Consider the following 24,000-nt stretch of genomic DNA (forward strand, 5'->3'; position numbering starts at 1 on the left):
TATTATATTTGCACAAGAGACACTGTTGAATACTTGGCTTAATAAACTAGCACACATAGGTATACTCTTCAATTCTATCAAATGTTCACTTCTTAATTGGTAGTTGCTGAACGCATGCAGTTGTTACAGGTGTTTGACAGTTATATTGGTTATACTGCGCACCCACAAAATAATACGGAAATTGTATTTAGTCTGCACACACACATATATAAGATAGTGATTTTATGGAAGGAAACCCATTGGTTAGTGTTCTCCTAGTAGTTTAAGGTTCTAGAGGCGGTTTCGTGGCACCGCAAGTCTTTGAAAGCCAAAACGCAACCCTAGCTGAAAGGTAGTTTGTACGGTTACTTTCTAGTCTCTAGAAAGGAAGATGGATACAAGAAGGTTTTAACCAATGTTGGATACCCTTTTTAATGGACTCTTGGGGGACACGAGCAGCAGTTGTGGAGGACGTAAGCGGGGGGTTGCCCTAGACACCCCTCGGGCCACTTCAATGATCTGGAGCGACTTTCTGGAATCTGGTAAGCAATACCTTTACTGCCACAGTACTTTAGGTTAGAAGAAAATGTTTGTGGTGGATGCACAGCAATGTTGCAGCTCTGGACCCCCCGACCTCCAGATTCCTTGGTCCGATGACTGAAGATTGGACAATGGACGGGATCTCTCGGCAGCAGTCTCGAGGGAGGATCTCGGGCACGACTGTCAGCAACTTCTTTGATGGTTTTGGCACCTTTTCTGCAGCCCCAACAAAGGACATGATTCATCCAGTCAATCTTCGCTTCCTGCATTGCCGCGCTCAGAGGGGTCCTGGGCGAGTTGGATTGGATCTCTGAAGTGTCCTTGAGGTTTGGATGGATTTGGCCTTTCCACGACAATGCACTCAATGGGCAGCAGGTCTCCTGGTATTGGGGCTCTGCAGCGCTGGAAACTCACAGGACCTCGGGAGATGGCTTAAATCAAAGTTCCTCTTTTGGACTGATTGTTTCCACCATACAAAGGGAAGGAGTCCTCGTCGGAGCTCCTTTTGTACACAAAGTGGTGTCAGGACGGCCGTGGTTGCTTCACTGTGTTGCAAAAGGATCTGCAGGCGTCTCTGGTTGTTGTCCTCTTCAGTTACTTCAGCTTCCAATGGTCGAATTGCTTTTCACTCAAGGAGCCTCACCTTTTATACAATTCCAGCACACGCGCCTCTGCAATCTATTTACAAAAAGGGGCGTTTGGCTGTCCAATCAGGACAGCCAGCGTCCCAGTGAGAGTTGGTTCTATTCAGGCAGGAAAAAGACTGGGGGGGTGGAAAACCTAAGGTTTCCCGCCCAAAGGCAAAACACAAGCAGGCCTCTCCCTGACAGAATATTAGAAGGGCTAACAAAGAACAGCCATGCTAGTAATGGCAAAAAGGAGCCACCAAGTTGGTACTTGGGTTCCCCCATTGTGCACTACAAAGGCTATGGAAAATGACCCAATAATTTGTTGAACTCGCCCACTGCCACCATCCCCAACTAGAAGAATGTTAAGGGGCTAAAATGTCACAAGAGAAGAGAGAAGGGGATACTGTGTGTGTCAATCTCTCAAACTATAACTTTTTTTTCTCTCCTTAGTAACTGCAGTTACTCTAGGATGAATCTCAAAGGAGCACCCTAAGGGTCCCTAGCCACACTGCCCATTAGGAGCTGTGTGCTGCAATAGTAAAATACAGATGCCTTTGTTATGGAGAAAATCGACTCCATGGTGCAGGTAGAATACCGGCAGAGCCCACAAGAATGAATTATTGCAAAAAGGTTCCACTCATTCAGGATTTAAAGAAAAAGGTCTAGAAGTCCAGCAAAAAGTGCTGGGGGTCTCACTAGGAGAGAGGTGAAGCATCAAAATTACAAATCTCACTAACATAAATCTGCAGCTCTAACTCTGCTTGTCAAGCGCTTCTCTAAGCAGAGAGTGGACAGCCTTTCCCTCTCCTCAGCTGGCACCCAGTTAAGGAGAATTCTCAAGTATGGCTAATTTCCCTTACCTAGTGAGTCCCTCAGCAGCTTTGCTGGATTTCTAGGATTTTTTTTTTTACCTGTTTAGAGTGTGAGCTTTTTTTTTCCTTTTTTTGTTTTCCTTTGGAGCCTCATCTACTCCACAGGTCTCACAGCACCTTCAGTGCAGCGACACAGGGTTGTCTTTAAAACTTCTTTTTCTGGGACTGACTACTGTCTCCCAGAAACATGTAAAGCTGCCATTAACTATGTAGTCTCTTTAAACCACAGACCCAGTACACCCCAACTTACATGAGAGTATTGGAAAGGGTTAATCCTTATCCCTTTTTTTGTCTGTGTCTCTTGGAGCACTCTCTTGCTCCCTTTCCATTAAGACTTGGCTGGTGGCAGTGGTAACTATCCAATTTACCTACCGTGGTTATCTTAAATAACCATGGTATTGTTTTAGGCTATCTTGGTAGCCTCGAATTTAAACCCGCTTGACCATATTGTTTCTAATATTGAGCCGGCTGGGTTTAGTCACCATTTATTTTTGGAAAAGTCTTTCTCGTGTTCATCTCTGTGCACCAAACCAGGTTTGGTTCCTTTGTTCACCTTCTTTTCGCAGGCTTCTGCACAGAAGCCCTATTTTAGGCACCTGAAAGTCTGGGTAGGCAGGATATGAGGGAGGGGTCTTAGGACCCCTGCCACGGGTTCTCTTGGTAACCCAAGTCGCACTCCTGTTTGGCTAGGTGACTGTCTGGCCAGGACAGCCACCCTGCTGTGTGATTGACAGCCAGGCTGTGTGAATGGGGTGAAAACTGCATAAAAAGCAGGTCTCTGGGTCTGGCAGAGCAGTCTCACCAATGGAACGAGAGCAGAGGAGCTGACAGAAGAGGACCCCTACAACGACTGAACCGCCCGGTGAAGCCCTGCTGCATGTCCGAATCTTCAGACTCCAACAACAGAGAGGATCTTCCAAGAATCTTCTTCCTTTGAGTTGGTGGGACCAACCAGTTCGCCCAAACTCCAAGCCAGGACACCCCCCTCCACCCCCCCTCCCCCCTCTTCTGGTCGAATTCTCTGTACTGGGCTACAGTGGGCCCGATAGCCAGGAAGGTCGGACCCTGCTTGGGTTTTAAGGAGGAGAGCACCTTTTGTTTTGCTCTGCTGCTGGTTTCTTCCCTGGGTAATTCAGGACCCTCCAGTCTTCCTACTTCGTGTCAGTCCGACAGTCGCTTCAGGAACCGTGACCCTGCTGGAACTACAGGGAATGCCCACCTCGGCTACATCCTCTCCATTTAAGGTACTGTTCAACATCCAGTTCAGCCGCCGTAAAAGTGTGTGAAATCTTTCTCCAATCCGAGGGCTTGTCCTTCTCTACTTGAACTAACTTTTCTGCCGACCAACTTTGTCCGGAGCTCTTGGCAAAGACTTAACCGCAAACTCCCCTGAAACGTGTGATCTTGAGGAAAAGACTCTTGTCCTCTTGACTTTGGCCCTAAGCCTATTTGATTTGATCCTATCACTGGAGTTCTTCTTTCTAGATTGCCCTGCTTACTTACCTGTTGGTACTGCTTCTTTTCTGCCTAATTTTCTTTCCCTCTTTTTAAATTAACAGATTTAAATAAACTAAACTAGAGTGCCATTTTGCTCCCACTTCATTTTGTGAGCTTAACTTATATGGTAACTTGGGAGTGGTGTGTTAGGAGTGTGATTTTTGAACTGCTTCACTTTGAAATGTTATACAACTAAAGAGTAAATAAATGGATATTCTTTTACTTGGCAACCTTGAGTCAGTGTTTGCCTGAACCATAGTAACTGCTGTCCTTTGTAACTATTTGATACTGCTCACTTGCTCTGCTCAGCCATTGCTACCACTTTACTGTGTAGTACAGGCTTGTACCAAAGGTGAATTTGTGCTGCCACTTGTAGTCCTAATTGTTTGTAGTGTGCCCAAAGGGTACTGCATAAAATCTGCCTAACACTCCCTTCTCCGAAACAGCCTTCCCCTTTCTCAATCTTCTCAAATTCTGCAAACACCTCAAGACTTTCCCCTTTTCTTCCTTCCCTCTTGTGCTAACCCACACAGTAGCTGTTGATTGGTGGCCTTATGTATCCTCCTGGGTCCTGGCTCTCTGATCGTCTGCACTACCCCCCCCAAACCCCACCAACCCCATTTGCCCTCTGCAATTGCCTTCGGGCACCACGTGACCTGTTACCTCACAGGTCTGCACTTGTTCGGATGGCGACTCCATTGTCATATTTGGCACTTATGTTTTTGCCTTCTAGTCTGACTCTTGCACTTACCTGTTGCCTTACAACTAGCCCCCTGGCACTTCACGCCTCGGTGGGAACCCTAGCACTCAGACCCCCCCCCCCCGAATCCCACCTTGCACCCCCCTCATTGCCCATGTCCCTTCTCTTTCCCTGCACTTGCACGATCCAAGTGCTCTCCAGGCCTAGCAGGACTGCTTCTTGTGTGTGCTTTGAAACACAAATTGCTTGATATATAAGCACCTTACAAATGCCCAATAAAAAAGGAAGTCAGAGTGAGGAGCAATGAATCGCCTATTCCCATTCGAGTGTCCCCTGTAATATGCAAAGGATCGTCGGGATCAAATAACCACATGCTACATCCTCTTACTCCCCAAGGCTGGTACCGGTGGGGCAAACTTATAGCAAGCCAATTTTAGTGCATGCTCTTCTGCTTCCACCATATGCCCAGTTTATACCTTCTATGCCAAGGTAGAGCCTTCAATTGTAGATGGGACAGTTGTATTCTCATTGGCTGCAGGTCACCCACATAATTAACCAGAGTGCTAACCTATTAACCTTAATTCAGTTTGTGCCCTGCCCATTCTTTTGCATCTCTGGTATTGTGAGCAGACCCACTATCTGTAGGCAATCATCTGCTGACACAGGCCTAACCTACTTGCTTGCCAAGACCACTGCATAAGAGGCGGCGTCATTCTGGTTTGTAGCAGGTCAACCATATCTTTAGCCCTCGTACCTACCTCTGAACCTATTGTCTCTTTTTCGGGCTCCCCAGATCACCACAAGAGTCTGCTACTGATAAATCACTATAACATCCTCACCACCACGTTCTCTTCAATACCCAGTTGTTGCAGTACATCATTCTGGATCCCTTACACAAGAGGAATGAAAAACCATGCCACTATTATTAGAGTTGCTCCATCTTCTTCTGCCCTTGTTTCCGCTGTACACTTGGTGACCCTGGTGCCTCCTCTGTACTATGCCATTGCTCTGCTTCCCAACTTGCATCAAGTAAGCATGTGTACTCCTATTTGCAGGCTTTCCCATTATCAGCCCAGCTCTCTTAACTTAATATAGTGCAGAGGAGTGACCCTTAATCATCTACCACCCAGATACCTTCCCTTCCAACTTCACACATTGCAACAATGGTTTAGACTAAGGGAAGAAATAACTTAATTTTAGGCTAACAGTTATACTCCAGGTCAACTCATGCACTTTTTTACAGGCTCTATAAGCGACTTAAAGGTATAAACGTAAGACTGTTTTTGTGTCTGTCTGTAACTCACCACGGAAAGCATTCTAGGTAGTGTAGGGGAGGACTGGTCCAGGAGACCCCTCTCGCCTGCGTTTTCTCCCCAGGTGAGGGCTTTGGCTCATTGGGCGTTCCCTCGTGCCACCCGGGCCCAGGTGGTGGAGGGCTCGCCCGCTGGAGACATTGCCCACACATATCGAGTGCCCACACGTATTGATTGCCACACAAGTTTAGCTAGGCCCAGAAACCATTTTTTGCTTGGTAAAGATGGTGTGAGCTCAGCGCACTGTAGCGCGGCCCCCACCCTAGGAGAGTCACATCCCTGTTGCCGCAGCACCCTGGCAGATCCGCTGCGAGCACGTTCCCACGAACAAGACGGACATGAGCTAGCGAAATACGCTGACATTGTAACAGTTCACCTCCCGCAGTGTCTTATCACTATCAGCATGACCCGGCCAGCAGGCCTGAACAATGAGAAGAACGGTTAAATGGTCACTTGATGGCAGACAGTCTTATACATGTATATATTAATGAAAAGACCACCTGCAAAGTACGCTTTCTTCCACAAAATCTCGTATATTACAAACGCCTGTAGAATGTATTAAAATGAGAGAGCATGCTCCCATGATATAAGCAATGACGAGCCCACGCCATTGCAGGTGGATGCTAATAATAAAGGAACGCTCCAGGGATCTGTTTGTTGCGTGGATCACTGGGCAACCTACCTCCCATGGTTTTGCGCCATAACTAAGCTAATGCTGCTAGAGTATACGGGAAAGCGAATGAAACTATACTATGAACTCATGTAAAGGATGCGCGAGAATGCACTTATCATGTGTGTATGTCTAAGCCCCTTATGTGCCACCACCGTCACGTACAGTGGCGGGTCGTTTTCTATGTACTCCACCGACCCAACTACTACCTCATTTACTGCGAATGTATATGCCTGTAACTAAAATACTGTAGCTGCTAGAACATAATATACAAATATGGTGCTCGGACTGGGTATACTCGAGACACATCCAGCAAAGTTAAATGCACGTTTAAAGTGATTTTGAATAAGTATTATAGAAAGTGTTCAAATGTTTGTGATGTTTTTACCTACATTCGGCAACACACGAGGGAGATACCTTTGTGAATGCGTACAAGGCCATTCCCCCTCCCACCCTGCCAAGGCCGCCAAGACATGAGAACAGAGGCCCGCTCTGCGCTACCCCACCTCCCCCGACTAGACTGGAGCCACTTCAAAGATTTGTAGCCCCCACTGCAGCACCCAAGGCCGCGGCCAGCCACCTGCATTATTTACAGCACAGCAGTAAACCTTTGTCTAAACTCAAATGCCCCCTCGTAAACCCCACAACCCACCAGACCATCTTAGACTTATGGCCCTGTGCAATCAGGACACCCAACACTTTGACAACACGCAGCGGAACATCCATAACAAACTTCTAACAAGGCAGAAAAACCTGTACCGCCCGTCCCAGGCCCCGAAGCTTAGCCCCTCGACCTATGGCCCCGGTCAACAGGACACGGGTAACCAGGCCTCGATATATTACCTCCAGACCCCTCGCAAGGTGCATTCCTCCTGTGTTGCATTAACCTATAAAATAACCTATTGGAAGATTTACTAAAGAGAATAACACTGTAAATGACTGAATGACTGCGGTGTGCATGGCCGAGGGCAAGCAAGTCAGGAAAGGCATTCATCTCTGCCCCAGACCGCATTGGCACACCAACACCGCCCAGATGAACTCAAGCCGACCTGCCAGGCCCAGCCCAACCCACGAGGGTGACCAGTGACGTCCTTCAGCCAAGACCAACCACGCCGCAGCAGCACCTATAGTTAGTCGTCGCCACCCAATCCCCCTATAGTATGTAGGTTTTGATGACGTTTTTTGTAAATATATACGCCTGTCTTTGCTATTGTCAGACAGAGCGCTCTCGGAGGTTGCAGAGTTCTTTGCATGCCATATTCTGATTGATAAACTCCCATTTACGCTCACCCGCACTCTGTCTTGGCCTTATTCCCATCCTGGGAGAGTCCTTCATTGTCTCCCATTGCGGGGAAGATCGTGCTGTTTGGGGACGCTTGCTTTCAGTAGGTAAAACCTAATCCAGACTTATTCTGGACGGGCTTCCAGCAAGTCAGGGGAAGCAAGACCAAGTTGAGGGACACCCGTATATTTATCCTAACAGGAATAGTGAAGTGCATTACTTTTGGCAAAGAGGCACAACTAATTCACAGGTGAGTAAAATAACCTTATCTAATTTTCAGAATGGCAGTACATTTCTAAGGTAACTTCTGTAACTGTTCACTCTGTTACAGTTGCCAATCAACTTACTTTGCGAGTAAGTCACTTTTAAACACTTATTCACTTTTCTAGGCAAAGGGGCCCAATCCTTAGTCTTTCCCTTATTCTTGTAGCATGATTGTTCTCCTTTGTAGAAGTGGGGGTTCACTAGGGTCTAGTGTACCAACAGGCAGGTCAGGATAGGTTCTTAAGTAGCAAAAGTCAGCGTTCCTTTGGAATACTGTTAGTCACACTGAACTCGGTTGAAGAGCAACCGTTTGGCTATTCATTTCATACAGACGGCTACCAAACACTTAAAGCTGATGGGCATTACTTTAAATAGTAGCTCTTAACATTTCTTAACCTGGAAGATGGATTTTACTAGCTGGGGTGAGCGGAGTCTCACTTTGTTGTGCACCCTTCAGCAAGCTTGGTGTTAGAACTTGTCGCCATTGTTCTACTTTGGAAGGCAGCTTCACTTGGCAGACCCAGGAACATGTCTTTATTACATGGAGATACAGGGAAATCCAGTTGCTATTTAAGATGGCACATAAGGAAAGACACGGTCCATCCTCTGGCACTCGATGCATGGGTTTGACAGTTTAGAAACCTACCAGTATCATACTCGACCAATGGCAACTAATCATATGCATATAACCTAGTCTCACTCACGCCAGGTATAACGGCCCTCTGGACACCAAAAAGAAATCAATGAACCAAAAAAGAGAGGGGGTGGGCTTGAGGGCCCAAAGAGTGGCCCTAGAAACCCCAAAATACAAATGTTTACTGAACATCTACCCTAATTATAGCCTCCTGTTTGAGATGCTGTTTTGTTCCAGGGATTTTACCCAGTTAGTCACAAAATGTATACAAACATAGATGAATTTGTGATCAATTCTACATTACTTGATACTGGCAATCATGAAATTAGTTGCCAACACACACATTGCTCCAGTCACAAATCCATTTATACCAACATAGGTAACGTCTGTAAGGTGACACGTGTTTCGCCCTGAGACCTTCAAAGCCAGACAGATTCTTGGTTGACATATCACGAAATCCTAGAAAAGGTAAAAAACATTGAAGTATTATGGCACATGCGTTTTAGATGCATGAAAGCAAAATATCCACCAAAATTATATTTTCTATTACCCAAGATAGTTGGAGATTGAGGGGGTTGGACCAGGGTAGGATATGTTGGGTTGAGAAGAAATAAAGTAAAACACAAAAAAGACAAAGGACACATTATAATTCGGATTCATATTCCCGGCAGTTTTCAAAGCACATTGGTTCCTGCAGATATTTAATTCATTACTATCCCCTCATTGTAATCAAGATTCATGTATCCACCTATTACTTATTAACATTGGAGTAGCTATTCCCATTCAGAATTGGTCCAATCCTATTCAATAGCAATCCAATGGTATAGTTACAAAAATATCCCAAATTACCACAACCTATTCATACATCAGTTGGTATTCCTCTTTACATCAATTCTAAGAAAATCTATTTCATAACTGGTTTTCCTCCATTGTGTGTATATCGTATGGTTCAAAATGGAGCATTTAACTTAACCAATTAATCATTAATAGGTGTTTTCTTGACCATTCAAACTTGTACCTACAAACCTCATAGAGAAAAGGCGAACCTTTCATGTTATACATTCTAATTTTGTTAGTTGCCAATTAAAGATATGAAGCTTCCTTCTAATCACCTGCATTAGAGTATTACTTCATAGCACTGTGCTTGTGGTTAATGGTGATAGTAACTGATAGTCCATCCTAGCTGATAATAACTGCTTTGTTACATAATCAAATTAATTTGTTACATAATCAAATTAAATGTATGTTCATTTTTAAAAGCAGCCATTGATTATACTTGCCACCACCAGCTTCTTAGCCTATACAGCCCAGCCTAACAAATGCTCTGACTACTATGCTACTGAATCGGTCTAACTGGCTCTGCACTAGCACTTTACTACATCTGTTATCTACAAATGCATCGCCCTGGCACCCGCCCCACAGCGCCTACGCACCTTCTGTCCCCATCTACCATCTTTCTCATTTCTCTCTCCCTTATGGCCATCTGCAGCATGTCGCCTGCTCACCCATGCCTTATACCACTACCTGACCTCCTGCACACCGCATCATCCTCCGCATTCCAAACTAGATTCAGCCATCGTACCACCAATCCAACTGGACTTCACCCTCACCACCTCAGGCTCTGTAGACTCAGAACGCGCACTAAACCCCTCTTATCTCACCGCAGCACACCACCCTCCACTTACTTTAGGAACATCAGACTTGGCTCTCGCACCCACACATCAGTCACCCAGACTCACCTCTCTGACCATGCACACGACCCTATCACCCATCACGCCGCAACTATCACACTCAAACCTCCCTCACTTGCACACCTACCACCTACCAAACCCCCAACACCAACCTACATACTCCATCACCAGCCAATCTACACTTAAGATGCACACTCATCAATGCTCGCTCTGTCCATGCCCATGTTATTGAAATCCATTGGCTCATCACCGCTCACAATCTAGACCTACTAGCCATATCCGAAACCTGGCTTCATGAAGCATGTAGCCCATCTATCCACCTTGCCCTCCCCCCCCCCCCCCCCCCCCAAGTTTCTACCATCCTGGCGGTGTTGCCCTCATCTTTAAAAATACCCTTGCCATTAGAATTTGTAACCAACAGTGGGTCAAGAACGCTGATCTTCTCACTGCCAAACTAGCCCTCTCCCCTGACTGCACCATAATCACCTACAGACCACCTGGCAACAACCTTGAAAGCACTACTAAAACCATCTTTCTAGGTGATATTAACCTTGGCCTATCTGATCCTAAGGACAAAGCAGCCGCAAACGTAGCCAAAGAACTCTCACATGTGGTTCGAACACAAAATTACAACACCTACTCGCAGCAAAGGTCGATCCATTGACTGCATTGCTGATCACAACTGCTCATCTGCCATCGCCTCCATTTCTGCCCTCCCATGGACGGACCACTACTTCATTCAATTCTCCATTCCCACCCATAAAACCCTAACTCTAACCCTCCTGTAAAAAAACGAAAAGCTCCAAAAAAACTCACTGCCTCGCTCCTCTGCTTGATATCCCCGAACTCAAACCTCCATTTATCCATGACCCCACCGCCCTCGCCAACATCTATACCAATGTTCTCACTCAAGCCATTGCCCCACTAGACTATAGAAAAGAAAAAAAAAATCTATGCACTCAACTCCTGGTTTACCGAAGAACGATCTGCCTTTCGCACCAAGAAACGGAAAGCTCTATCCAGGTGTCAATTGGTGCCTAACCAATCTTCTCTCAACGATTTCAAAGAGATCTCATTGACCTACAAAAAAGCTATATTCCAAGCTAAATCAGAATCCTATAACCAGAGAATCACTAAAGCCAGTTTAAAATCAAAAGAAATATTCTCTATATTCAAAGAACTTACCACACCAGCCTGCATGAAATAATCAAGGATGAAACATGGTGCACAGGCATCCAGACTGCCCTCCTCAATAAAGTCAAAACACTCAAAGACAAAATAGCCTCCCAACGTAAAGCTCTCAATACCCCCACCACCAGTCCTCCCTCACCTCCCACTCGCTCAAACACCCCTCTTCGCTTTCAGAGAAGTCGCAAAGATGGAAGTCTCTGACCTCCTCAAAAACATCAAACCTTCCACTTGCAAAGGGGATATCTGCCCACCCTCCATCATCAAAGACTGTACAGAATCACTCGCCCCCATCATCACAGCATTCATCAATGCTTCATTCTCCTCTGGAACCGTACCACAATGCCTAAAAGAAGCCTGGGTTCGCCCGCTCCTGAAAAAACCTTCCCTTGATCCCTCCTCCCCCAATAACTATCGCCCTATCACCACCGTCCCCTTCCTTCTCAAAATCCTAGATAAAGCTGCCCATAACCAAATCCAACACTACCTGGAAGCCCACACTGTTTTAGGCAGAAGACAATCTGGTTCCCGCAAAGGCCATGGGACTGAAACTGCCCTTCTAGTTTTAAAAAATCAAATCACCAAAATAATGGACACAGGCAAACCTTCTCTCCTTCTACTGCTCAATTTCTCCGCAGCATTTGACCTGGTCGACCACAGCATCCTCACCTCTCACCTATTCAATGCAGCACACTTCTCTCACAAGGCAACCACATGGATCACCTCCTTCTTAGAAGGTAGGGCCATGAAAGTGTTCTCGGACCAGGCCAGCGCCTCCCCCCCCCCCCCACCACCATCAGTTGTGGAGTTCCACAAGGGTCATGCACAGCACTGACCCTCTACAACCTATTCACCAAACTCCTCTTTGACTTACTGGACTCCCTCGGCATAGCTTACACAAACTATGCCGACGACGCACAAGTTCTCCTCCCTCTCTCCGGAGATTACGACCAAGACACAGAAGCTCTCCTTAAAATGTATACCACTATCCAAACCTGGATGGCTATCAATGGTCTCTGTTTAAACAGCGATAAAACCAAGATCATCATAGCCCCCAGTGAAACTTTAACCAAACTCTGCCCCAAATGATCACACATGACCATCGACAATATCAGCATACCTGTCTCCTCAGCCGTGAAGACCTTAAGAGTGTACCTAGACGCCACACTCTCCATGACTAGACAAGTCAGCGACATCTCCTCTGCATCTGCACTGACCACCAAACTAATTTAGGCCATAAAACCCTACCTTACCGCACCGAACTGCCTCTCCATAGCCAGAGCTACTATAGGAGCCAGACTAGACTACCGCAACGCCCTTCTAGCAGGCACATCAACCAAAAACTTAACAGGCTCCAAATAGTGCAAAATAATGCCCTCCGCGCTGCACTACACATCCCCATATTTGACCGTAGTTCACATGCCAAAATACTCGCACACTGGCTCCCACTCAAGGAAAGAATCAATTTCAAAATACTCACCCTCGCACACAAATGCTCGATTACACAGCACCCCCTACTTATCAGAAACCATAACCAAAAATTCCTCCATCCGCCCTAAAAGAAGCCACCACGCTAACTCTCGAGTACCCACTGTAAGACGAGCCAAAGCCGGCGCCATTGGCTTCTCCCACATAGCACCTAAGCTTTGGAATGGTCTCCCCAATGCACTCAGAGCAGAACCCTCGCTGTACTCCTTTCGCAAATCTCTCAAAACTACACTATTCAATTAACCATTACCTTCTTTAACCTGCACCTGCCCTCATCCGTTCTGCTACGATGTGTCTGTAATACCAGTATTTGCATAATTTATATTGTAATGAAAATTGCCTTGTAACCAGTTTTATGTTTATCTGTAACAGCGCCACAATGCCCCTGGGCTGAGGGGGGCTAATATTCAAATGAATAAAACTCAAAATGCACTCTACAAACGTTAGACTATATGCATGTTCAACACTTTCTCTCTCAATAACAAAATGGAAATTAAAGCATAAACCTGCTAAGAAGCCTACCGATAAAATGCATGATGCTGCGTTGGCATTCTTGTTCACAAAAACCTCATTCATGGACTTTCTCAGTCGCTTGCATTTAGCTATTGCATTTCAATACGTTATTTAACTGGCACACAAATTTAGCACCTTCCTAAACTTACCGATCGGTTGGAGTTTCTCCTCGCTTCCACGTAAGTAAATAAAATGCACCCGCCATTGCTTACCTTTTTTATATAAGGTGCAGGCTCCATTAATTGTCTCATTCTACCTGAATCAGCTATTGGATCCTACTCCGATTGGCTATTTGTTACTATGACACCCGGCGCAAAGGCACTGGTGCAAAAGTGTTTCCCATTTCCTCCTAGACAGAAACCACTTATGTGCTTCCGTGATCACATATATTCTTGCCAAAAGGTAATTTTATACATAGAGAGATGCTCAACGTTTAGTCTGCTCACAGATAACGGTGCCTGTGATATTTGCAAAACTAGATGTATGTTTCAACTTCAGCAGTTTGTGTCCCTTTTACAACTGACATTTAGACACGAAATTCCATGTATCTCTGTTAGTCTGAACAGAACCATTCAGTAATATCCGAGTGAGACATAAAATGAAGGTTATGCCTGTTGATCTGACCATAACAATTTAGTAATGGCTAATTGTGCCACATTTTTAAGAGCGTTTGCTCCATCTCAAACAGCAAAATTACAGTGCTCCGTTTAAGAATGAATTATTTTGCTGGATTAAATAAGTTACAGTTAAGCCTATTGGTCCAAATGGAACCATTCAAAAGCATCTAATTGAGACACATTCATTAAAAGCTGTTCTATCCCAACAACAAAATTGCTGCTATGTCTAATGCTGACTGATAATGCATTTTAAACTGGTTTGCATAAGTTGCTCAAATTGTGAGGTTCTAAAAAAAGAACCCATCCCATGATCAAAATTCAGGCCCATTTCTGTAGCTCTAAAGTGACAATTATTTTCGCTTCCATTGGTCTTAAAATACATTCCATGTTGCCACCACTAACATTTCTTTGAACCTTCTTTAGTTCAATACATCTTAGCTGGTCTTTGTGTAATTTGTGTTCTTGTTGCCAATCAACCGCGAGAGGCAGTCTTTGATCTTGGATGACAATTGATGGATGTTCCCATATTCTTGTTTTTAGGTTTCTTATTGTACTGCCAATATAAAGTTTCTTGCATATACAAATAAGTGCATACTTAGTTAATCAACTCTTGATTTCCCATTTGTTTCCTTTGTCTTCATATTTCATAGTGTCATTGTGTGCATAGTGACACATTGTGCACATGCTACATTTTGTAAAAGCCTTTAATCCTCGGATTGAGCCAGTTTGCATTGTCTATGGTTGCCGGTATCCGTAAGAGAGACAGACTTGGCATATTGAGTGTCTGTGCTCTCTTCAATAATTCTGGGTCCAGCCTCAAGATATTTGGATAAATCCTTATTGAGCAACAAAAGATGCCAATATCTGTTAATCTTTTTGATTCTATAATGATTGTCACAATATTTTGTTATAAATTTAACTGGCAGCTGTTTTGCATCTGTTTTGCTAGTGTCTTCCCTGTCCATATTTTTTAGCGTTGTTCAAACCTCTGCGTACATCTTCCTTGTCGTAGCCTCTTCGATTGAATCGTTCTGTGAACAGCTTACATTCCATTTTGAAACTGTTTGTGCAGCAATTTCTTCTAGCACAGATTAATTCCCCCACCGGTGTATATTTCCTATGACCTGTTTGTGGTGACAACTTGTGGCATACAATGTGGAAATCACTTCTGTTGGTTTCCTATAGATTTGTATGAACTATTGTTGCCCCATAACATACATTTCAAAATCCAAAAAACTGATTGTCTGTTGTACATGTGAATGTTATTTTGATTGATTACCCTAGTAAATTCATCTAGGTCCTCTGTTCCATTCCATATTGCAAAAACATTGTCTATATATCTGGTGCAAAGGGACGCTTATTCGTGAATTGTTTGTTGGTATGTATGAGATCATCTTCAAGCGTGGCCATAAAGAGTGCCCATGGCAATTCCTTGCTTCTGCTGATGGTAAGTGTTGTTGAATGTGAATTTGTTGTGTTTAAGTGTTAGTTGTAACATCTCAATTAACATTTGGCAGTGATGAAAATGAGAAGCTGAACCATCTCTATAAGCCTATTCCATACTCTTGGTTGCAAGCTTGTGATGAATGGAGTTTTAGAGAGCTTGTAAGTTACGAACAGTTGCCCTTCTTTCTAGTTATGCTCTTTGAAAATGTTGAGTAGATTGGTTTGTCTTTCAAGTAAGATTTGATTTGCGGGACATGTGGTGCTAATAGTTCATTGATATTGATATATTCTGAAATCTGTTCTGTAGCCCAACCTATGCCACTTATAATAGGTCTCGCCTCTGGAATTTCGTCAAAGGGTTTGTGTAACTTTGGTAAGAAATACATGGTAATGTTGGTTCTTTACTACCCAGAGCTTTCTCTTCGTCTGTGATCAGACCCTGCTTGTACCATTTAAGTATGTATTCATGTAGTCTTGTAACAACTTCTTTGGTAGGATTAATAGGTAAAGTTGCATAATATCCTGAGGTCTCAAGGTGATTCTGTGCCGTTTCTATATAGTCCTCTCAATTTTGTATAACTGATAACACCCTTGACAGCTTCTTTGACAATTCTCTCATTCTTCAGAGCCTTTAGTGTTTGGGTTTCAATTTAGGTCAAGTTACCTTGCTTGAATGTTTTCATCCGGTCAAATTTAAGACTTCCGCAGTAGATTGTCTTTAGTGTCTATGAATTTGTCTTGGCTTAGCTGTGAATTTGGATTTGATTTTAAATTCTTGGACATCCTAATTCATGTTTGATTTGTAGTTCGCTTGGCAAATTCTGCATCTCAAAGCTGTCATCCTCATTAATGGAACGTAGTAAAGTATATTCTATGTCCAATAAAGTTGGCTGACTTGGCATTTCAGGCTGCAATCTTTCTTTTGTAGGTTCCACTCTAGTAGAAAAACATTTTTTCAATTCAAGTTTGCAGGTAAATTTGAAAAGGTCAATTTGAACCTCTATTGGATCCAATGTGGAACTGTGCACCCCCTCAATCTCTGTCTTGGTTCATACAAAATGTAATTTTGATGGCTATTATGCTTTCATACATCTAAACGTACGTGCCATAATACTTTACAATGTTGTTTACGTTTTCTATTTCGTGATGACGCAAAAAGTATCTGTCTGGCTTTTAAGAAGTCCTCCGGCCAAAACATGTGTTGCCTTACAGACTTTACTTATGTTGGAATAAACTGATTTGTGACTGGCACAATTTGTGTGTGGGAACTAATTTCATTGTTAACAAGAAGGCAGTGGGAGAATTCTATGCCCGCGCACAATGTGACAGTAGTCCACATTAGAAGGAGCCTTTTTGGTTCAGACTACATTAACCCTTGTTACGTGAGGAGTCGTTGGATTAACCCAAAATCACAATTGTTTTTCTAACTGTTAATCACTTTGCGCCTGCAACACATAGCTTTTAACTTCATTGTCTGTGATAGTTTTGTATTCTAGCATATGTTGGCATTGGGTAAATGTGCTGGAGCCAGTTAACTACCTTGCCTAACAATGAATGGGGAAACCCATCATGTGCATGAGATTTGATGGTGCTCCGCCAGTCATCCTCGCCCATTCTTGGCCTGTGGCCTTGCCACTGATCCTGATCTGCTGCCACACCCAGTATCCACTTTGCCCCAGGCATGGGTTTGTGGGCCACAGGCTCCCAGTTAGATCCTGGACCACTCTGCCCAATCAGGTGTGTCTTAATTAATGCAAGCATATTGTATCACTCTGAACCCTTTTTGGCCCCTCTCCTCATTATCCCTATAGCTGGGGGATCCCTAGGGACTGCAATCTGTCTTGGGTCGATGGCCTGCTAACAATGCTGGTCTGCAGCTTTACCAGGAATTTTGCACTCCACTAAGGTCAACCATCAGCCTGTTTTGGTTGGGGGAAGCCCAAGCTGCTTTCTTTGGTTTCTGATTTGTTCTGGTCAAACGCACTCCAGGTCCTTGGTCCACAATGATGGCTGAGAAAAACATCTGGTCACTAGTAGACCACCATCTTGAAAGTGACCTCCTAATCAGATTGCCATGTAGTAGCTCCACATATTGAATCCGAGCAAATCTGGGAAATTGTGCCAGACACCACACCAAGTCTGACCCAAATTTGTCCAGGTGTTTCATCTGTAATAGAGGGAAATCCTTCACAGATATGCAGTGAATTTGAAAACATAAATGTCATGCATTCACAATGAGTTTGATCATTCTTATTGCACGTGTTATCAAGTATGTCCTGCGTCTTGCTTTAAATATGTCAAATGGCCAGAAACGTTGGTAATCTCTGTCCACATTAGTTTTGCTTTTATCGCTGGTCATTGCCAGATTGGCTGCTTTGGTAACCAGTCAAGCCAATATTGGAGTTGGCCGGGGGTGCGGCAGCATACTGTAAACATTGACAAAGCTGGGCATTTTTAAGCCCTTCCGTGCTTGCCCACACTCTAGAAGAGAGGAAAGCCCCAAAAAGGAGACCAATTATTTGCCCACCCCCATTAGGTTCTCAGGCTAGAGCTGGGGTCTTGGGCTCTGCAAGAGGCTTGCATGCCACCAGTGGCCTACCGAGCTACCAGTAGGCCCATACACCCACACTGGCGGAAAAGTAGACAAATACCAGAGCCCAATTCCCACTTTGAGAGTTTTGGTGGGGCCTAGCCTAAATCCATGCCTCTGGACTGTCCATGGCTAAACTTTTAAAATCAATTTGGCTGTATGACCATTAATATTGAAAGCATAGCTTTCAGCCACCGTATACAGATCAGCGCCTTGGCTACAGTGATAAGCATGCCTTTCAAATCCAAATGTTTTTAAATAGAGGGAATCGAACTTTGAAATGCAAATAGTTTGCTTACTTATATACTTCTCACTTTTTAGTTTGTGCCTCTGGAACATTCAGTCACAGAAGATATTCCAGTCATAACTGTTGGACCAGATAAACTTCCACTGTTTAAACGGCAGTATGACAATAACATATTTATTGGTAAGTACTAATATTGTGAAAGGGTTGTCGATAGTGGGCCTACCCTGTCATTGTTTGATGTTATATGGCAAACTAAAAACGTATGGCCATTGTGTATGATCCATATGGTTTAAATGGCTTCAACATGTGTCCTAATGCTTCTTCAAACACATTCTCAATCTCCCGGAGTTAAATGTCACATAGCTATGGTTCTCTAGCACCAGTTGGCCCCAGTTACTACTGGTTACCCTTTGTGTCTTGCTAACTACGCTTTCTTTGGTTATTGGCCAAATGACTCCCAGCACTTGGCAAGGGCCTTGGCAAGATGCAGCATTTCTACATTCATTTCTAAATTGTGGTTCCAATGAACAGAATTGCAGACATGAAGTGCTAATTTTGCATGCCTTGCCCTACGATTATTATTTATTAAACTTTTTTTCTTCGTCCAGAGGGTTTTATTTGCGTCATTAATCTACTGATCTATAAAAACTTTATGAATTGTTGACATACATATGTATTGGAATATACACAATCGTAGGAAGACAATATATGGGCTGATATTGGACACTAACTTGAACTTGTTTACCAGAGCAACAGAATGCATGGAATATGTAACCAAACTTTTTACAGGGGGGGTTGGGGGTGGATCGGTTATCTCCCAATCCTCACCTCTTTCTTACAAAGTAATGTGCTGTTCGTTATTATTCTCCACAACAAACATGTTTCGCCTTTCATATACTTAATGTTAAGCAATTGCAGAATGCTTCCTTTGGAGATGGATGCACAATTAAAGTTCTCCAGCATGGGGTCTGGCATGGATTCACATGCTCATGAATATTCCCCGTCGTCAGGCTGGGAATCCTTGGTAAAGAAAATCAGTTTTGTTTCTGAACTGTCTTTCTTAGTAGTAACCAATCACTGGTCTCTGGGTCATACTGCCCTCAGCCAATGACTGCCCTCTCCCTAAGCCCCTCCCCTGGCAGCCATCCTCAAATTTTTACCGCACGTTCAAGTGTTGGAAGTCCTCGTACTATAGCTCTTGAGCTTTTACTGCGTTTTCGCGCTTTTTTTCAAAGAGATTTTCTCATTTTTCGGTTAAATCGAGCCTCAAGCTCCACCTTTTCTACTTCCGATCAACGGGGACCCGTTTCGGAATTTTCTACGGCCCTCAAGGGTGAGTTTTCGTCGAGTTACGCTTCTTGGAGGACTCCAGAAGATCTGAGGCCTACCATGGACATGGCCCAGGACAAGGGAAGCTCGACGCCCGGATCCAAGCTGTTCAGGAACTGCCCTGGATGCGGGTTACAGAATGTTTTCAAGGAGGACGAGCATTCGAGATGTGTCTACTGCCTTCATGTGGACAAGATGCACGTGGAGAAGGACTGTGCGTTCTGCAAGAACCTATCGGAACGGACCATGAGGGATCGTCGTACCCGCCTCCCCAGCTGGCTGGAGAAGGGCCCAGCAGGTGAGAAGAAGAAAAGGTCCGAGCGGTCTTCTGTGAGGGCGCCCCAGTGACGGGGGCCCAACAGAAGGCTAAGCACCGCGAGTGCCAAACGGTTGGGCTCTTCCGCTGCGAGGCAGGGCGCGCCTTCCCCGGCACCATCAACCACGAGCCAACGGTCTGGTTCAGGGAAGAGGAAATCTGAGAACCCGGGTAAGCTTCTGGAGAGGCCCCAGTCGATCTCAAAGGATTCAGCCGAGGGGAGCGAGGCCTTGATTCACCCGGCTAAGGCCTCTATCGAGGGAGTCGCAGCGACCCTGGCAAAGCCTGTGGAGGCTACACCAGTGGAGGTGACCTCGGGCCCCAGAGTTTCCCTGCCACCGCGGAAGGAATCCTCTTTCCAGCCCATCGACAAGACTCCGTGAAGACCCTGGTGGAAAAAGAGGGGGGAGGGGGGGGGCGGTGGCCATTACGGACACAGATTCAGCTTCTGAGGAGTAGCTGGTGGCAACCGTGAAGAACTTCAACGAGAGGTTCGAGAAGGTACGATCCCACGGGAGGGATCCCGAAGAGGTAGTCTAAGAAAGCGACGGTGGCGCTGACGAGGCCCCAGTGGAGGAGCAGCTTACCCTCCCGTTGCAGCTATTGCCCGAGTCTCAGGACAACTCGGCGGCCATTTTGATGCCAATCCAAACCTTATGCATGGAGATAAGGACAAGATTACCACAAACCCCGGCAGACGATCCAGAACCGGGCCCGCCTGGGAAGCCCTCCGAACAAGCGGAGGAGAGTTCATCCCTCCCCGCCCTTCATGCCCCCACGACCCATGGAGCCCTCATCCCCCTCACCGGACCCCAGGGATGACACAGCGATGGATACAGGGACGGATGACGATGGTGGTGACGGGACAGACCTTCTATCACCACTCCCTCGGGCTTCCCGCCCGACGAAATTGGCTCCTTTCACGCCATGATCGCCAGGGCATCCAAGCTCTTCCAGCTCTGCCCCGAGTAACAGAAGGAGGGTTTCCTCTATCAACGGCGAGAGGCCAAGAGAAAGACTGTACCAGTTATTCGAGGATAACTGGGACGAGGGACTTGCGATCCTGAAGAACCCGTCCACGACGCCTGCCAAGAGGGATAGGTACGAGAAGAAGTACCGGGTCCCCGACGCCGCCCCTTTGTGCCTCAGGGCTCAACCTACGCCAGATTCGGTCGTCTCAGCGGCGGCCAAGAAGAATGTGGCGGGGGCGACAGCCTCAACCTCTACTTCCCCACCTGACGGCGAGGGTAAGAAAATGGACACCATGGGGCGATGGGGTCATCTCGTTGGTGGCGACGACAATTAAGGAGGCCAACGCCTTGGCGATTGTGGCCCGTTACGACAGAGAGCTGTGGTAAGAGATAGCTCCCCTACTGGACTTCCTACCAGAGGACAAGAGGGTGGAGGCCCTGGAGATTCTGCAGGAAGGTGAGGTGGTGTCGGACCATGCCATAACGGTGGCAACGGACATTGCCGACACCGGTTTTCCCCAGTTAGGCAACGGTGTTTGCCTTCGATGACGTGGCTGGCTCAAGGCGACAGACTTCTGTCAGGACGTGCAGACCAGGGTTTTGGACATGCAGTTCGACGGCAACAACCTGTATTGGGAAACGGTGGATGAGTCGCTGCAGGCCATCAATGCCGACACAGAGACGGCCCGAGTCCTTCAGCAACGACAACCCTTTTCGGAGTGCCGGAGGGAGACGGGGGACCTCAAGGGATCAGGCGGTGGCTCCTCTATGTACCGCCAGGCGGCCCGCTTCTCGTCCCAGGAGGCTTACAGGGGTCGCGGCAAGCAAGGAGGATCTCTGCGTCATCGCCAAGGAGGCCGAGGCGGCAAGGCCGCCTCCAAGCAAGATTGAACCGGCCGTAGCATCGAGCCCCCACCGAAGCACCCCGGTGGGAGGCTGGCTGGCAAAGTTTATCAGCGTGTGGGAGTCCATCTCCACTGACCGTTGGGTGCTGGATGCCCTGGCCCACGGGCGCACACTCTAATTACAAAAGAAGTGTCCCCGCATTCCTCCTGTGGCCAGGAAGGAAAATCACGTCCCTCAACTGCTGTTGGAGGTAAAGGTGATGCTCAAGAAAGGTGCCATCGAGCTCGTCCCCAAGAGGCTCCGGGGCTCCGGAGTATACTCAAGATACCTCCTTGTCAGAAAGAAGATGGGCGTTTGGCGCCCCATCCTGGACCTACGTCGATTGAACAAATACATCAAGGCACAGGTTCAGGATGGTCACTCTCCAGCACGTGCTGGGACAGCTGGAGGAGGGCGACTTCCTATTGTCGTTGGACTTGGAGGTTGCTTACTTCCACGTCCCCATCCTAAGGACACCGAAAGTTCCTTGGATTCGTAGTCCAAGGATGCCACTACCAATTCAGAGCTCTGCCATTCGGATTGAAGTCGGCACCCAGGGTGTTAACCAAGTGACTAGCACCAGTGGCCTGCAGGGGATCCATGTCTACCCCTATCTGGACGACTAGCTCATCCGTGCAAGGACAAGAGAACTCGCCGTCGAGCACACGGTGGAGACCGGCCGCTTACTCACGGAGCTGGGTTTCTCCATCTACCCGAAATCCCATTTGGTTCTGTCGCAGGTGGCACTGTTTCTAGGAGCGAAGCTCGATACAGTGGAACGATTGGCGTCTCCATCGGAGGAAAGGACAAAGGCCATCCTAGGCAAGGTGCAGCGCCTGCTAGCCACGGACGTGGCCACGGTGAGATCCATCAAGTCCATCCTTGGTATGATGTCCTCATGCATCTATCTAGTGCGCCTGTGCAGGCTACGGATACGTCCTGTACAGGAGTTCCTCGACGCCCACTGGATGCAAGCGGCGGGCAGCTTTGAAGACAAGATCCTGCTCAACAAGGTTTTCCGTCGGGCGATCCAGTGGTGGGGCACCCGTGCACACCTCACCGCGGGCACGGACTTCCAGACCCCGGCACACCAGGAGATGGGGACAGCGGACACCTCCCTGGAGTGATGGGGTGCACACACCGGAGATCTCCACGCAAGAGGCCTTTGGCTCCCGGAGGAGAGGTCTCTCCACATCAACATCTTGGAGCTCCGCGCCGTGTTCTGGGCACTCAAGTCGTTCCTCCCATCCCTCAAGGGCAAGGTCGTGAGGATCTTCACCGACAACACCACCACAATGTTCTACATCTGGAAGCAGGGAGGCACCAGATCCCCCAGCCCTATCCAAGGAGGCCCCGGATCTGTGGCACTGGGCCGTCGCCCAGGGGATGTTTCTGGTTCCCTTCCATCTGGCAGGAATAAAAAACACCTTCGCCGACTCACTCAGCAGGGAGCTGCGCTTGTGCCACGAGTGGAACTACGCCAGGATCAAGTGGATCGGCTCTACCAACAATGGGGTGAACCCCAGATCGACCTGTTCACGACGATCTCCAAGTGCCAGAGGTTCGCCGGCAGGTTCCTCCAGCCGTTCCTGTATGCGTTTCCTCCGTTGCCGCCGCCGCCGCTGCTGCTTCGACTCATCAGCCAGCTCAAGAGGTCCCAGTGCAGGATGATCCTCGTAGCACCGGCGTGGCTGAGACAGATCTGGTTCCCTGGCCTTCTGAACCTTTCGGCGTTACCACCAGTCAAGCTGTCGACGGCACAGATCTTCCCTCCAGAGAGGGAGGCGCCATTCTTCATCACGACCCGGAGTTGCTGAACTTGTATGCCTGGCTCCTGCAGCACTAGAGTTTGGAGGGTACGATATCCCGGCTGACTGCAGAGAGGTTCCTGCAAAGGCCAGGGCGTCCAACTATGCTACCGGCATAAGTGAAAGAGGTTCTCTGTCTGGTGCCGTGCACAGAAGATCAACCCTCTATGGATTACGGCACCTAAAGTGCTACCATAACTACTGTCGCTGGCCAAAGCTGGACTAGGTCACGCTTCCATCAAGCTACATCTGGCAGCGATCTCCCAATACACCAGAACTGCAGGACGGCCGTCCTTGTGGTCTCATCGACTGGTGAAGGAATTTATGAAGGGACTGTGCCGATCGTTCCTGCCGTTGAAGGCTCCAGCCCCGGCGTGGGAGCTCAACGTGGTGCTGACCAGGCTCATGGGGCCACTATTCGAGCCTTTGCATTCGGCTCCATTGAAGTTCCTGTTGTGGAAGACAGCGTTCCTTGTGGCCATCACCTCCGCACGACACATGGGAGAGATTCAGGCCCTATCCTGCAAGCCT

The 24,000-nt window shown here is 46.8% G+C and overlaps 1 protein-coding gene across 1 annotated transcript in view; it reads left to right on the forward strand.

Annotated features, from left to right (window-relative positions):
* The window catches only part of MRPS30 (mitochondrial ribosomal protein S30), a 104,166-nt gene that overhangs the window by 37,693 nt on the left and 42,473 nt on the right, over window positions 1-24,000 (forward strand). The window contains exon 3 of the mRNA XM_069627241.1: window positions 18,235-18,340. Within this exon, the coding sequence (XP_069483342.1) occupies window positions 18,235-18,340 (106 nt within the window). The remainder of the gene's footprint in view (window positions 1-18,234; window positions 18,341-24,000) is intronic.

This window comes from Ambystoma mexicanum, chromosome 6p (assembly GCF_040938575.1).
Source record: "Ambystoma mexicanum isolate Mex_15411 chromosome 6p, UKY_AmexF1_1, whole genome shotgun sequence".
Classification (NCBI taxonomy): domain Eukaryota; kingdom Metazoa; phylum Chordata; class Amphibia; order Caudata; family Ambystomatidae; genus Ambystoma; species Ambystoma mexicanum.